The following is a 17029-nucleotide window of genomic DNA, read 5'->3' on the forward strand; positions in this document are numbered from 1 at the left end:
CCACAGTGGCTATAATGCATGATACATTGATAATAACAGCACATGTATCATTAGACTTCCTACTTGCGGTATTTGTCATAATCCTTAAATCACATTTCTTCACAAATAAATAAAACCCAGCAATAGATAATTTCAGGTTTTTATGTCAGAAGTGCACAAAAAGCTATAGTTCTTTCAGCACTTGGGTTTGGCTTTTTTCCTTGAGTTTTCTTTTAATATTTTGAGAGGTAAAGCATTAATATAAAACAGTGGCATGGCTGTCAGTTAACTTTTAATGTATTTTAATGGAGAGAGGTAGGCATGCATCACTGAATAAAAAGAATTTATTTGAAGAACCAGAGGTTCAAGGTGAGCATACAACACCCCATTGCACCAGTGGTAAATAAAAAATGCAGAAATATTAAAGAGCAGCGGAGCTGTGAAAAAGGTCTGCTAGATCAGGTATTTGGGGAAATACAGATGACAATTGGAAAAGATTTTAATGGTGCACCTATCATCTCTGAAGGCAATGGATGACAATGCAAAGCAAGATAATAAAAAGGTAGATTTATTTCTCACAGAAACAAGTTCTGCTGCACTGCTACTTAAATTAATAGTTTGCAGTTAATCCAGACACGGTAATTTAACTGCAAAACTGCGTTACAGGTGTTTGAGTGCTGCACTTGATATAGAAGTGTAAGATATTTTTAGTTCTGAGCTATAAGAGGAAAGTGCAAATACAGAAAGTCTGCAACTGAACTAAGTTTGAACCACAACAGCTTTGCAGGCTGCAACTCCTGCCAGTTCTGTCTGTCAGAAAAGGCACTGACTGCTGGAAGACTCAGGACAAGCCTGAGACAGGACAGCAACATTTGCCATGGCATGCAGTCATTCTACATAGATCAGAGTTTTCTGGACTTGACAGTGCATTGACATTCTACATGGACCTGCTTTAATTTATTAATAGCAATAGGTTGCCCAGGGAATTTGGAGAGTTATCATCCCTGGGGGGTTCCAGAGGTATCTGGATGTGGTGCTGGGTGTGCGGTTTAGAGGTTTTAGGGGTTACAGGGCCAGTGATGGGTTAATGGTTGGACTGGATGATCTTAAAGGTCTCTTCCAACTTTGATCCCATGGTTTTATGATTCTATTTTATTTTGTTGCATCCACCCCAACTGGAATTACATAAGTACAAAATAATAATTTCTTCAGGGAGAGAAACTTAGATGGTACACAATGGTGTTAATATGTTCATAGATTTAGATGCCCTTAAAAAGACCAAGGAAGACAGCATAAAAGATTTATTTTTACACATCCAACACCTTTGTTGGGAAATCCTGTTATACTTGATGCTCAAGGAATTTCCCTGGAAAACACATTTGTGCTATTGCTAAGGTTTACAGAGTCGATGCCTTAATCTGAAATAAAAATAATGAGGTTAGGTGATAATAGGGTGTAAGTAACTTTGGAAACAACCAGTCATACTGGTCTGGAGCAAAAATTATCAACTGAAATACAGAAATTTTCCTTTCAACAAGCTGAAGCAATTGAGAAGCTCATCATTCCCTTGTTACCTTAGAGGGACATATTCATGTTTTTGTAAAATTCAGTTATGACTAGGAGGTTCATAAGCTATGCTAAGCATGAAATAATAAAAAGATATTAGTGACACAATTCAGTGTCAATCTATGTGCTCTAGCAAAAAAAGGAAGGTGTGCAGTCATTTGTGGAAACAGGTAATTCTTTTGCTGAATGTGTGTCTAATTTAGTTGACCTGGGAATGAGGCACGCAAAACTGCCCACTGGAAAAGGACTGCTCACTATAAATAATTTCAGGAAGCTGAGGAATGAAATAAACATATGTTTATGCCTTGGAGTATTAGGGCAGTAAGCACAAGATTCTGCTGTCCCTCAGTGCCTCGAGAGGGACTCAAGCAATGCCAGACCTTTACCTTGCTGGCCAGACTGCCCACAATGTTCACAGACTATCCTGAGTTGGAATGGACCCATCAGGGTCTTCGACTCCAACTCCTGGCCCTGCACAGGACACCCCAAAGGTCACACGAGGTGCCTGAGAGCATTGTCCAAACACTCTGATGGGCTTGGTGCTGTGTCTGCTTCCATGGGGAGCCAACTTGTTTTCTCCAGATATAAAGATTATATGATATTCTAACACTCATCATAATGTAATTATCTATTTAATTATCTATATAATTATCTATTCCAGGAAATGATCCCATGTTTTCAGTTGCAGGCTACATCTTAAAAGTTTTTAACAAAAACAAAAGCAAGGCATAAACACTTCAGAATAGCAAGAACAGAAACATTCCTAAATATCATAGATTTGATAAGTACTACAGGGGGCTAGGAAGAATTTCCAGCATACATTAGAATAAGGATTCCTCATTTTTCTAAGGATGTTTTTGCAACACATCCATTTTATGAGAGGATCTTGAAACACTAAACAAACTGATTAAGAGTTATTTTTATTTTGCAGCTGGAGAAACTGAGGAACTGCCAAATTTGACCCTTACCCAAAGCTACGCAATAAAGCAGTGGAGACAATTGTAAGAAAAGCCAGTTTTATTCCCTATAAATCTGTATAAATTTACCTACTTTTTACCACAATGTTTATCTGTAAGTAATTGTTGGCACAAGAAGTAACAATCATTGGAACAGCTGTGGTGTTAACAATTGTTGTTCCACAGAAAATAAGGATTTAAAAGACGTTTGTTAGCCAGTTCATCCTACAAATTACAGCAGTGCTATGAACCTTTATAAAATTCTATTATAGCTTAGAGGACACATACTAATATTTATTATAGCTATTAGGCTTCATAATTTTGAGAAATGTAAAATCAAGATATTGATCTGTAGTACTAAAATAACTGAGTTACTAGAAGAGTTACCTCTTGTTTTTCTTCTGATGATGGAAGTTCATTAAGAGTGGAAAATACTTAATCCCTGCTTGTCATGATGTTTAGCTAATTATTGCATTATTAAATAGTGACTCAGCCAGAAAGGTTCATTTGTTTCTTCCTTCTCAACTGGAAGAACTTGAAAGCTTATGCAATGGGAAAGTGAAAGCTGAAACTTTCTTCTCAGCATCCCACTCTCTGTTACTCAGATTTCCCAACATGAGGGAGGGATGTATTTCCTTCAAGGAAGGAAGGAACATTTAAGATGTGAATGAATGCAAGAAAAGCAGGAAACCAACCAGAGCTGTCAATACACAATTTATAGACCTGCAACACTGCTGGGGTAATATCAGTCAGAGATGCAATCGCCTGTAGAAGGAATTCCTGCAGACCTGAGCTCAGAAATGAGACATTAGCTATGTTAGTACCCAACATTTGTTCTGAAGGCCTGGTGGTTGAAGAACAAAGCCTCTTTCCTTCCTGGGTTGCTTCCTGCAATGTTAGTTTCTACACTCCAGAATGATTATGAGCAATATGATGCAAAAAAGCCGCCAGTAGCTTGTGAGTGGAACAGTCTCACTTCTTTCTGCCCTTTCCTATTTCCAACATAAATAAACGCATAAATAATAATTTGCCAACAGCTTCCCTCCTGCTGTAGGGAAATGTTTCATGTTTGGTTGGAATAATTACATGGCATTTTGTTATTTTCTACTACCATATGCTGCTTTTCTGCTCTGTATGTGCTACTCCTCAGACCAGCTCCTGATTTTGCAGCACTGGGAGTTGAATGGCAGATTGGTTGTGGAAGGTGTGTAGAGAAAGGGGGGAAGATCTTCTACACTTCCACCTTAACGCTGGAAGAAATTGGGGCAGCAAAGGTCTGCTTTTGTAGCTATCAATGAAGTAAAAAGCCATTTATTTTAACTGGGGACTGAGTGGCTCAACAAAAGAGCCAAACTAATTTTGTTTTAATTATTTATTGTGTTCCAGTTCTCATGACTGATTCCGTTTTAATTGTATTTTTAATTAACTGCATTGATTACAATGGACTGTACACTTCCCTCATGGAACTGCTGACTGGTTTAGCTTCCATTTTGTTTTACTACAACATCACAAAAGGAAGCAAGAGAAGACAGGTTTATCCAGGAAAAAAGGAAGGGTCTTTTCTGCATTTTGCTGGTGAATATGGGCATTTATGAAGTTCATTTTAGGAGGATTTTGTTAGCAATTTGTTACTCCATGAGAAACTCTGGTTTTGCATGGGTTACGATATGGTGGTTCTGTTTTCTCCTTCTGATACCTGGGCAATATTTTATCTTCTACTGCTGCTTGGGGATTGGCTGGGTGGGAGTGGCAAGAGATAAGTTCTTGGCACAGCACTGCCTCCATCTCTGCTCCGTTGGCATCCCATTGTGGGGCTGGGGACCGCCCTGGCTCTGCCGGGTCAGCCAGGAGCACCAGGGGCAGCTCTGGCCCCGTGCTCTGGGCACCTTCCTGTGTCACCAAGTTCTGCTTGTGCCCTCCAGCCTCTGACTGCTGCTCCTCTGAATATCCTGCTCTCTTACCAGTATTCCCAGTTTTCCCCTTTCAAGACTATGAATCAGCCCTGAGTCTCCAGAAATAGGATGTGTCTGGTGCTCTCCGTGCTCCCGCAGCACCGCGCAGCATTGCAAGCAGAGCCAAGGTCTGCATGGCTGCTGGAGAAATAAGTGGTGGTGAACCAGGTTTTGAATCCTCAACAGCTGCTCATTTTAGCCATGCTCACACAGTGAGTTTCTGTTACTACAGTTATCCAGGGAATAACTGTTCTTTGGGGGAAATATCTCTTCATTTTTAAGAGAGCAAGTGAACAGGCCTGGCATTTATTCCTCATCCTCTTTTGTTTAAAATGCTTTCTCTATCCAAGCAGGGAGCAGAGGGCTGAGACTGCCATATCTCTGATCATTCTTGCCCAGCTAACATCAAATATTAATGCAAACATCTCACAAGCTTGACAGATACAGATGTGATTTGAATAATTTTAGTTTGTCTTTGCAGGTATTGAATTTACTGTCAGAAATTGAGAGCTGTTGGCCAACAGTGCCACAAGAGAAGGCTCTGCAGACTACAGTCTAGGAGCTGGTTGTTCAGCAAGAGGTGCTCCAAGACTGGTGTATCCAGCTCCCTTGGGTTCTTTCAATGTTAAGTTCCGAAGAAGGTTTGGAAGTTCCCTTTTGGCAGTGAAAAAGGAAAGGGAGTTGGATGTAGATACACTGTTGATTTGAGGCATGGAGACAACAGTGGGATCTTTAAACAATTTCTGTCCATTCTAGGTACTGAAAAAGTATGACACAGAAAAAAAACACTTGAAGGCTTTTCAACTGAGAGAGAATTTCAATACAGGAAAGGTTTCTTTAAACTTGATAAGTAGCTGCTTACTTTTGGGAAATCAGCATTTTTGGAATTTCAAAAGCATCCTCTCAAGAGTATTACACAAGGGCATAAACACACTACTGTAGTTTCCAGCTCAGATAAAGGAGCAGAATTGCATGTTTTATTTACTCTCTGTTGATAGAAAGCAATGGTATCTCAAAAGAAAGGCACTGCTTGTTAATAGCAAATAGTTTTGGTACCCCTGAGACTCTGGTCACAACTAAGGATCACAAACTTATTTCTCAATAAGATTTTCCAATCAGTTTTGCCTCTACCTTTTAATATTTTTCCCCCTTATCTTCCCAGTGTAATTTTGAGAATATCGTCTTTTAAACTGAAGATTTATGGCATCTACTTGTTCCTTATCCACAAGATGTCTTTTCCTGTCACCTAAACCTCCTGGCACTGAAGAGTTTCATCTAAGAAGGTCAAATTTAAGCTGCTTTGCAAAGACGAAGTTGTTGAAACAAATGCTTGAGCTAGTCTGTGAAAATACCATTTTTTTGAGCTTTATGAAAAAATATGTATTTTATAAATATAAAATAGGTTCCCAAATGGGATCCTGCTTCTCCTTATCTGACCTGAGGTCAAAATCAAAAGTTCCTGGTATTCTGAGACATGAGTCATGCTGTTGGAGCAGCTAGACTTAATTTATAGGACCCATATTTTGTATAAAACCCTTTTCAACCACCCCATAATTCATAAAAGTTTCTTTTCTTTGAATTTGTTGGGATCAAAGTTTTAATGCAATGTTTTCTGATGGGAGACAAAAACCCATGGCTCACCAAGCCTATAGAGGAAACAGAGTAATGCAAAGCAGCTTTGGCAGATTAATGTAATTCTGATTCCCTCTTTTCTGTCCCCAAAATGCTTGCTGTGGTGGGTTCATATTAATAAGTAAACTTTTATTTTACTCCAGTTAGATGTCAGAACACAGTGGGAGTGCTGGAGCAAAGTTACATCTATGTTTCTATTAATTGCATGCAGTACATCACTGAGCAGAATTTTAATAGAGCTGAAAACCTTGCAATGAGTGGGGAAAAATATCAGTCCCTCACAACTGAAAATTAAATCAGAGCAACCTCTGGCTCTGGGCAGTGCCTTGCACTTTAATCTTTTCTTGGCAGAGTTCAGAGACTTCCACTATGTGGAGCAGGAAAATCTTTATGTTGAGTATTGCACGTGGCTGTGTGAGAGAGTCACTGCACACCCATGCACACATGGCTAAGTCTTCTCAGAGATTGAGATATATTTGAGATAGCTTGATTGGTGGAAAATGAGATTTGTCTTTGATTTCAGATTAAATGAGTCTTTGCTTTCATGATCTACCACAGCCATGCTATGGCAGGGCAAAACCCCACATTTTGCAAACATGACAAACACAGGCTGCTGGATGAAGGAAGAAATGAAAAATGAGTTGAAGCACCTTTAAAGTCTTTGTCATAAATAACACTTGTAGACCAAAGTTGGACTAGAGAAGAGAGATTATTATTTTCTGCCTCTTGCTCTTTCACCTTCCCTTGCCTGGCTTTGTAGTTTTCAGGTATCTCTGCTTATGGTAATTGTCCTAAGGCTGTTGTAGCTTCCATTACTCTGAAAGTACCATTTCTTTCTAAAGGCATCCAAAGACAAAGAGTACAATTGAGGAGTGTTTTTCAAACTCAAAGGAAGGGGAAAATTCATGTTAACAAAAATCACTGGAAAAGGAACACTAAACATTTCTGATTGCAAATTTTGCTTTCCTGTTACATGTGCCAAAATTTCCTGAAATCAATGTGAACTGCATGGGCTCAGATTTTTCTCTGAGTAGCTGCCCCTGTGAAGGCAAATAGCAGCCTTGGCTGGAAAATTATTTTGTTTTGTGTTTTTAGCTCTGAATCCTCTGCAGAAATTCACCATTGTAATATTGGTTTTCTTTCCTTTCTACAAATATCTCCTTCCTGACTCACTTGCTGCTCCCCTTATCTAAAAAAGAAGGGGTAGAAGGGCAGAAAATGGAGGACAACTGAATTAAAAACCCTAACTATAAAAATGCAGGCTTCAGGATGAAACAATTTCATTGCAAACACATTCTTGTTATTAGGAAGCAGCTCAGACTGTCTATTTTAGCCTGTCTTGAATGAATAGCTTATGCTTTTGAGCACTGGCTTATAGATGTCTGTGCTCTGTGAAGAAGATTTTGATCTAATTTGTATTTGATGAGCTGGGAAGCTGTAAATGACCACGTGCGTCATCTCGGGAGCGTTGTGGCTTTGTGCCGTGCTCGACGAGACGAAGGCTCCATTAGTGACCCAACAGAGGAGTTTTGGAGCAGGCAAGGAGAACTCTCTAAACGCCATCTGCTCGTTCTGTTGCTTGTAAAATGATGTCACATCTGCTGCTCTAAAAACATTATGCTGATCTCTCCTACAGTACAGGGCTGCTGGGCTCCTCTGCTCTGGGAAAAGGAGTCAGCACCGCAGTACTGGGACAAGAGGTGTTAAGTGTGGATGGAATTGCACATGGCCTGTTTGGCTTCCACATCTTGTGACCAAACCATAAATGTCTGGGGAAAAAAATGAAATTAAAGAGAGGATCCAGAACTCTGCATTTAGCTGGTGAAGCTGGTTAAATACTTTGACTGTTAGTCTTTGCTGAGCTACAACTTGCCCCAGCTTGGCTACTGCTGCTACAACTAATACTAGTGCATACTTCAAGCCCAACATGGCTAAGTCTTCTCAGAGATTGAGATATATTTGAGATAGCTTGATTGGTGGAAAATGAGATTTGTCTTTGATTTCAGATTAAATGAGCTCAGAAGGTACTACCATTTCCTTTGGCCATCAGGTTTTATTGCTTAGACTATTTGGCTGCCTAACACTTATGAGGTGCTATAAAGCTAATTTACCTACCCTGGAAGCTCCAGGTGTACACACTGATGTATACTTTTGCAATACTACTCATTACTATTATACCCAGAGTGATCATTTCATAATAGTGGTGTATAGGAAAGCAGTGTTGGTATCAGAGGAGAGAGGTTATAATGATGCAATAGAAATCCTTGGAAGTACCAAGGAACAGCAGCCCCAGATAATTAAAGATTTAGTATTTGGCTTTCCACACCCACATGCAATTGTTAGGACCTGAGATTCTTTTACAGTATTGCCAGACACAGGGATTGTTTTCAGGAATCTGCAGATGCAAGAAAAATAACAGAGCAAAGTTCTTAAGGTGTGTGTTGCTTGCAGTTCAGTGGCTATGCTCACTTTATGTAATAATGAGTTTAAACTAGTTAGTCTTAAAATTGATGTATTTGCCTGGTATCTCTGAATGCTGAAAAGAAGTGAACACCATCTTCTGTCAATCAAGATTATGTTAAAGGAATAAAACCATCTATTTTAATACCCATTTTGAGAAAAAAGATTAGGCTACTGGTGACCCGATGGTCACCTCCAATTCACAAAGCAGAGGGGAATAAACTGTGCAGTGTCATGTGGAATACCATGGCAAGAGAGAGGCCAGGATGTCAGGAAAGGTGGCCATATGACATTTTCCACTGCTGTATGAGACTCATAAAAGGCCCTAATGATATGCTCTGGCATGTAGAAGTCATGCTAAAGAGCTGAAGCATCTGATGTAGTTCACTTTCTTACTTTCCTCTGATAACCTAGAGATACCACAGCTTCATTTTATTAGCTGTTGAGGGAAGTTCATTGACCCCCCCCTGTCTGAAAGAGCAGGAACAGACCCGAAAATAGGACACTGGAAGACTTTTCAGGTGTTTGGCTGCTGGCTTGATCACTGACTGAGGCCAAGCACCTCATTACCCTTTCCTTCTGGTCCCACATCTTACTATTTATTTTTTAGCATATTGGATGCATGAGTCAGTGAAACAATATATTCTTTCCATTATGATGTATTTGAACTCAAATCTTACTTGTAAACATCACTGTACTGTAAATAGAAATGAAAGATTTGGTATTCATCCAAGAACAAAGCAAATGCCTATTTTTACATCATGATGGCAGGTTGGAAGGGCTGAAAGAGGACTCAAAACCTTGTACAAAAGAGCTTTGACCTAGAGCAACAAAATTTTGTCTGCGCTTTCAGCAAGATTCTTCTCTTAGTACTCAGGTGCCCTAGAAAATGAGAACCTAGAAACTGCCCTAGAAACTTTCCTTTAGAATGGGAGATTGGTGGCATTTTCTACTGCTGTGGAATTCTACCACAGCTTTTGCATGACAGTCTTCCTCTATTCTTGCAGATTCTCTAGTTTTCACAGAGTATTCTGAGTTGGAAGGGAACTGCAAGGATCTTTGAGTTCAACTCTTAAGAGAATGGCCCATGTGGGGACCAAACCCTTTTATGCCTGTGAAGTTCAGGTGTGTGAGGCTGTGATTTCTAAAGATGCTTGTGCACCTTCAGGAAGCCTTCTCTGTGCTAAAGCATTTGTCTTGCAAGAGAGCCTACAATGAACAGTAGCAATCCTCGTGGACAACAAATAGTAATAGAGCAGAAATTAATATCATTTTTCTTGTTTGTGTTAATGTCTGTGGGACTGTGCTTCAGTGGCTACCTACAGGGTTCCTTAGGAATTCAGCAGCCTACCTGGATTAGAGATAAACATCAATGTTTGATTCTTCTCAATATCCTATATAAATGTCTACTCTGGTTATATTTCTTCTTTACAATAGCAATTGTAATAATGACTTCTTGTGAGAGGAATGAAAAAGGATGTTATTCTACCTTGCACTTCATTCATCTGCATTTTATAAAGATGTCATCCTTTGTAGCAGGCAATTGCCCCCTTCTGTCTCAAGGGCTATAGAAATTAAATCCTTTAGGGCATACATTGCTTGAAATCAGAGTAAGAATGAATACTTTGTTTTCAGCTGGTTTTTCTAAGGCTACAGGAGGGAATTGAATTGCCTCTATGGGGTCAAAGTTTGGCCCTTGAGACTAAATCACACAAGAAGGAGTATGACAGCACAGTGACTCTCCAGGGGGCTGAAGCACCAGTCTGAGCTAGGTGATATCTAGGAAGTAAGCAATTGTCATTGCATCTATCTTCACTGGTGCAGCTTTGCAGGTCCAGTAAATTATTCTCAGACTTGAAGTTCAGCAAAGTGAAATGCAAGGTCCTACACCTGGATCAGAGCGATCCCAGGCACACCTTCAGGCTGGGCAGAGAACTGATTGAGAGCAGCCCTGTGAGAAAGGCTTGGGAGTGATGGTTGATAAAAACTCAATATGAGTGGCAAAGTGTGCTCACAGCCCAGAGAAACAACCATGTCCTGAGCTGCATCCAGAGGAGTGTTGGCAGCAGGTCAAGGAGGAGATTCTGCTCCTCTGTTCTGCCCTTGTGGAGCCCCACCAGAGTGCTGCATCCAGCTCTGGTGTGCCGATAGGAATAACATAGAACTGTTGGAGCAAGTCCAGAGGGGGCCATGAAGATGGAAAAAGGACTGGAGCACCTTTTTCTACAAAGACAGGCTGGGGAAACTGGGGCTGTTTAGCCTGGAGAAGAGAGGGTTGCATGGAGAGCTCACAGCAACCTTACAGCAAGTGAAGGGGCTACAGGAAAGCTGGAGAGGGACTCATTGTGAACTGCAGTGATAGTACAAGGAATGCAGGGCACAAACAAAAAGAGTGGAAATTTATTTTGGATATTAGGAAGAACTTCTTCACTGTGAGGGTGGTGAGACATTGGAACAGGTTGCCCAGGGAGGCTGTCAATGCCTCAACCCTGGCAGTGTTTAAGGCCTGGTTGGGCAAGGTTTTGAGCAATGTGGTTTAGTGGAAGGTGTCCCTGTCCATGGTGGGGGGGATTGGGACTAGATGGCCTTTAAGGTCCCTTCCACTCCTTAACATTCTTAGCTCAGTTGGTCAGAGCCTGGTGCTAATAATGCCAAGGTTACAGGTTTGATCCCTGTGTGAGCCTTCACTTAAGAGCTGGACTTGATAATCCTTGTGGATCCCTTCAAATGCAGAATATTCTGTGATCAAATATACTGGGGTGTCTAGGGAATGATTTTGAGGATTATGAGGAGTATATGGCACCATAAGCATGGCAAATCCATGTGGACAATGGCCAAGTTTCTGCCTCTCACCACCTGCATTATTCCATCTTAGTTTACAGTGTGTAAAGTCTTAACTTCCAAAATGTAGAAGTGACTTTATCCCAACCCAAGCTTATTTTCTAAGATGGCCTCTGCAGATTAGTAAGTCATTTGTATTGGTCAGGTTTGCTTGTATTTATTTTGTGTGATAAAAATAGATGTTCTTAGATGAGAAATTCCTTAGGTTATGTATACATATAGCTGCAATGGTGAGGTCAAAAATTGTTTCTAAGACCTCTTGCACACAGAATGTGTACTACCAGCAGTTAAATGTAAGATGGAAAGATACAGCTCTTCTAAGAAAGAAATTGATTTCCTATGACCAAGAAAAGTCAGTGTCTGATGTTGTGTTATGTGGTTCCTTGTGTAGATAAAAGTAGGTATGTAAAAAGGAGACATAGCAGGAAATTTGATCCTCATTCATGTATTTCTGAAGTTACTGAAATCTAATTTTCAGGTTGATTCAAATCCTAAGGTGTTTCAGACTTACACAGGTCTGAAGTCACACTCCTGTATGATTATTTAAGAATTAAATTTTAACCTGTATTTTCTTCCTGGAACAGTAATAGAGGTATATAAAGCTTTCCTGAAGGTACTGGTTACTTGGAACAAATGTATTTGAGATAAAATATGTATTAAAAGACACAGGCTAATCTCCTTTCATACCTGGTTTTCTTTGAAACATACCCTAAGAAAAAAATATGTATTATTTGGGTCCATCCAAATTTCTCTCTGTATTGATCTGTCCTTTGACTGACTCTGACAAGCATGTCTTTCCAGTTCTTAGAAACTTTCCATTGTGTACAACCTTTTTCAGACATTTCCTGCATTTTTCAGCCCACTGAACTGGTCATAGCATTTCAATCTGGAAGTATGACATAGTCTCAAGTTGCACACCTTCTACTACATTGGTGTAGATTCAGAGGTTTGCTTTAATTTAATTTAGCATTTTCTTTTCCTGATTGTTTGTCCAGTGACATCAAATTTAGATCAATACATAGAAATGAAAATTTATTTCATCCTGCTGGCCAGGGTACTAAAATATTTATACCACACCAAGGTCATGTCCATCATATTTTGAAATTGCTTTCTACCTATCACAATTCACTTAAACTTCAGTCACACAATGAAGCATCTTTTTTTTTTTTTTTCTGCTAGCTGTCCATAAATTCCTCTGCATAACTCTACAATGACTTGATTTTTTTTGTGAGATTTCATTTCAGCAGCCGCTGTTTGCAAACCAGTAAACACTTGCTGCAAAAATGGAACATTTTGACCAGTTCTGAGAAGTCTAAAAGTTGAAAATCACTTTAGTGTGTCTGGATCCAATCAACAGTAGTACAGAGGCAGTTGTGGACACCTCAGGGGTCTTCAAAAAACATAATAGACAGGAGATAATGTCACAACATTCATCTTCTGAGTCACACTTTTTTTTATTAGGTGCAGCTTTTTGAACCTCAAGCTCTCAGGCATGTACTTTCATGCTCTTCAGGATGTGTTATTATACCTCTACTCTCCAGTTTTTTTATTTAAATCAATGTAATCTTATAATTTCTTTCTCTCAGAGATTCTCTTCTGCACACGAATAATAACTTGGAAACTAAAACATGGAACAGTTAAGCAATGTTCTCTGTGAGCATTCAAATGAACATTACATAACCAAGAACTTTTAAAGTATCTTTACAATAACAACACCCAAGGCTATACAGTTATCCTTTTGCTCCTTGCTAGGCATGCTTCATGTGAGGACTTGGCACTAAATAAATTAGACTAAAGTCAAAGTTTTTGCATGTAGGAGACATAAATCTGTAGATGAAGCTTAGCATGTTTTGCTCTTGTATTTTGCCCTGCCACTCCTTTATTTTCTCATGTTGAGCTCTCAGTTGGAGGCATTGTTTGTTGAGGTAAAATGTCAGGTATCTACTGTGTTTAATTTAAATGACTAGGCTTAGAGCAGACTGATGCTTCAGCTGGAGCAGGCTGATGCCTACACTGACTGTGTGGAATTACAGAGCACTGGCAGTGCTCAGTCAGTCAGCACTCAATCGGTTGGAAGTTTCAATCTGTACATATAATCAAGTCCACTGGAAAAGATGCTCTGACAGATGCTTAATTGAAATTTGAAAATAGCATATCCTGCCATGGGCTCAGACTGAAGCCTCTTCAGCCCTTTGTAGGACAGCTCTCATTGTGGAGAGCTGTGACACAACACAGTGTGCAAATTCTCTGTTTCATTACCTTTCACCTCTTCTCCCTCCAGATATCTTTGATAGGTGGCAATTAAAAAATATCCAAGGACATGAAAACCTAAGCTCAGGCTGCTGAAGTTTGAAAAAAATTCTTAAGACTGGGATGCTTTCCTATTTGCTGCAGTCCTCTGTGAAATGAAATAACTTTTTGTTTCTTTGTTTTTAAACTTGAATAGACTTTTTAAAGAATAATGCAGTTGTAATAGCTCCCAGTTTAGCAACATCTGTGTACATGTGTATAGTCTTAGGCAATAGTTCCTGGACCTTTATTGTTTTAGTGGAATTGCAAATACTACTCTGGAGACATACTAACATATTATATCAGTGCAAGGTTTGGCAGTTCAGGATTCCAGACTGTGCCATGCTAGCAAACAACAGCAATTTCCCTTTGCTCTACTTCATAAATACCTCTTCCTCATCCAAAGAAAGAATCTCATAAGAAAAAATTAAAAACATAAATATTTTTTACCACACCATAGAAGAAAGCTTCTGCCTTTTTTGGTGGGTTTTTTTTTCAATTCTTACGGTTTTGTGGTTGCTTGGGTTGTTTTTAGCACATCACAATAGAAACTATCAACTGATATGTATTAATGTATTAACTGATATGTATACTTCCAGACACAAAAACATTAGCAACACTTTTGGGATGTCAGAGCCCTCAGTAGTATTTAAACACACTAACTGAGCATTCTTGTTTGATGTAGAGATAGCTGAGCAAGTTCTAAACTAGTGACCTTGAATACCTGAGTGGTCTGTCACAGTGCTCTCTTCCCCCTTTTCTGAGGGTGCCTTGACTGCTCATATCAAGCTGACCTGGTTATACACATGCTTCATTGCAGTGCAGGAATAACCCTCTTGCTTGATCTTGCAAAGCCATTTTCCAGACATCAAACTTAAAGGATTAGGGAATTTTATTCTGTTTTTCCTTCCTTCCATACCTTCTACAGCTGGCTTCTTGAGCTACTAAAAATAAACATTCCTTCTTTGTTCCCACCCTGGAGAAAAATTTGTTCACCCAGAAGAGCCCACCCAGGAAGACAGAAACACTTCTCAAATAGTCATGCTAATGCATAAGTACTTGTCATATATCACCCAAAGAAAATATTTGAGAGAGCTCACCATGCTTGTACTTCTAGGAAGAGACGCAGATTTTGTGGCTGGCATTCCTTTGCTTTGAGAAATCATAATTTCTACTGGCAAGCCAGGTCTTGTTCTGCATGAGACACCATTATCAAATGACCTGAGAGAGGGACTTGTATCCAGGGACAACGATTTCTCTAATTTGTGTGGTCGTGCTCCAGCCACGATGTCATCATTTCTCAGAGTCTCTAGGTCTACTTCTTCGTGGGTCTTCCCATCTAGAGTGTTTTCTTTCCAGTTTTCAGGAGACTTTATCTTAATATGAAAATCATCTAGGCTTCTCACACTGGATGGAAAGGTATTTTTCAGTTTAGCAGCTCGGTATGCCCTCAGGCTCATGGGATCAAGAACTCTGAAAGTAACTTCATTAATAAATTGAGAGAATTTGAGTTTAGCTTCTATTTTTTCTTCCACAACAGACAATGAGCTTGATGATCCTTGACTCACCAAGCTCAAGTCAGATGTAGAGGAACTGCTTTTCTTGTGGGTCTTCTTCTGCCTCTGGAGCTTTTGGCTTGTGTTTCCCACTTCTGCTGGATACAGGGAAGAGTGTTCCAGTCCGTGAGTTTTTTCACCCCCTTTCTGACAGTGCTTTGATCGATGGGGTCGATAGCCTTCATCCTTATTTTTGCTTTTAACAAAGCTTTTAGCTTCTGACCTTGCGCTGCCCTGTAACTCAAAGCTGTCCTCACTGGAGCTGCAGCGTTTTGAGTAACTGTTCATTGTCAGATCTCCAGAGAGGCTCCTCTCTGCATCAGTTCCTACTCCTGGTGCACATGCAGCGGTGCATGCACTGCATGCTCTTTCTTCATTCACCCTGCCACCCCCCTCTTGCTTGGCTGGTCTTCCAGGCACAGCACCCTCTGGCTTAACTGGGGAAATGGAGCCTTTCGACAGCAACTCCATTTACTTTAGTGTCTGTGTGTCAAATACTGGCACTGAAAGAGGGATTCCCATAAATCCTCCTCTAACTCGTAAGACAAAAGGCTTGTCTTTGGGAAGCATAACCATGCACCCACCACATTTTGTACCATACGCACCCCAAATCATGAATATGTTTCATCATTAATTCAACAGCAAATTCCCATCATTTTAATTAACCACACTGATGAACAGAATCTATAGGACATGCAAATTTTCCAGGGTATTGAGTGTTCAGTGGATGAGCATGGGCTTTCATTGACCCAAAGCAACATATGATATATTCCTGTTTGTTGAACTGGAAATCAAACTACCATGATGTAGATCAATTCTCACTAAGTAAAGTCTGGGTTGGTTCTGTTTCAGGGCTTTTTAAAATCCAATAGTAGAGAAGGTCATGCTATATTGTTCTAATGCTACTAGTGTTTGCTGTTCTATTAAAAATGTTAGTGACAAATCTGCTAGATCTGCTAGAAAAGCAAACCAAACGTGATTCACACTTTCTACCTGCTTGTTTTTTGCCAAAGCTGTAATTCTAAAATAATTTTTAAAGGTTAGGATCCAAAGCAAGGTGCAATATTACAGCATTGTCAATGAGCTTGGAGTAGCCATAACTGTAATTCTAAAATAATTTTTAAAGGTTAGGATCCAAAGCAAGGTGCAATATTACAGCATTGTCAATGAGCTTGGAGAAGTAAAGATAAGTTTTTTCAGTACCGTGTATGTAAAGTTCTTCTCATTTTTCACTGTCTTTATAGACGGGCAAGTCTGAACTGTGAAGTGAAGAATTTCTGGTTTTGGTTTGTATATGCAGGAACCTAAGGACTAGTTTAAGTGAGATTAAAGACTCTAGTCTAACTTTATAATCAGTGTCGATATTTGTAGTGTCCCAATGATGTGTTGCCACAGGAAATGACCAGAGGAATGGCTAAATGATAAATTTGAAAGGGTGCTTTTTTGGCCTTTTTGTGTCTGCTTATCTCACTGTCAAATGCAGCAAGTGGAGAAAGAGAAGAGACTCACAAGCAGAAAACTGAGTGACCTCCCTTAAACACAAGAGCACATTTAAAAATATCATGCATAGCTGACAGGTCAACAGCAGCTTGAGCTGAAATGTAGTTACATGGGCTTTTGAGGCAGACATTTAGGTCCCTCATTACAAGGCACTTTACTTACTGCCTAGAATTTATTGTCTCCACTTTGGTAATTCCAACACTCATTTAAATCATAGTTCATAAAAGCTGCTGAAGTGTTGCAAATCTCTCAAATTAACATAGTAAGTACATTAATTTTGCAAATAACAGGGGAACAT

The 17029-nt window shown here is 39.7% G+C and overlaps 1 protein-coding gene across 1 annotated transcript in view; it reads right to left on the reverse strand.

The window, feature by feature from the left end:
* The window catches only part of BEGAIN (brain enriched guanylate kinase associated), a 149463-nt gene extending 133944 nt beyond the window's left edge, over positions 1 to 15519 (reverse strand). Inside the window, exon 1 of the mRNA XM_059848189.1 lies at positions 14776 to 15519. Within this exon, the coding sequence (XP_059704172.1) occupies positions 14776 to 15519 (744 nt within the window). The remainder of the gene's footprint in view (positions 1 to 14775) is intronic.
* Positions 15520 to 17029: the final 1510 nt, after the last annotated feature.

Source organism: Haemorhous mexicanus, chromosome 6, assembly GCF_027477595.1.
Source record: "Haemorhous mexicanus isolate bHaeMex1 chromosome 6, bHaeMex1.pri, whole genome shotgun sequence".
In the NCBI taxonomy this organism is placed as follows: Eukaryota; Metazoa; Chordata; class Aves; order Passeriformes; family Fringillidae; genus Haemorhous; species Haemorhous mexicanus.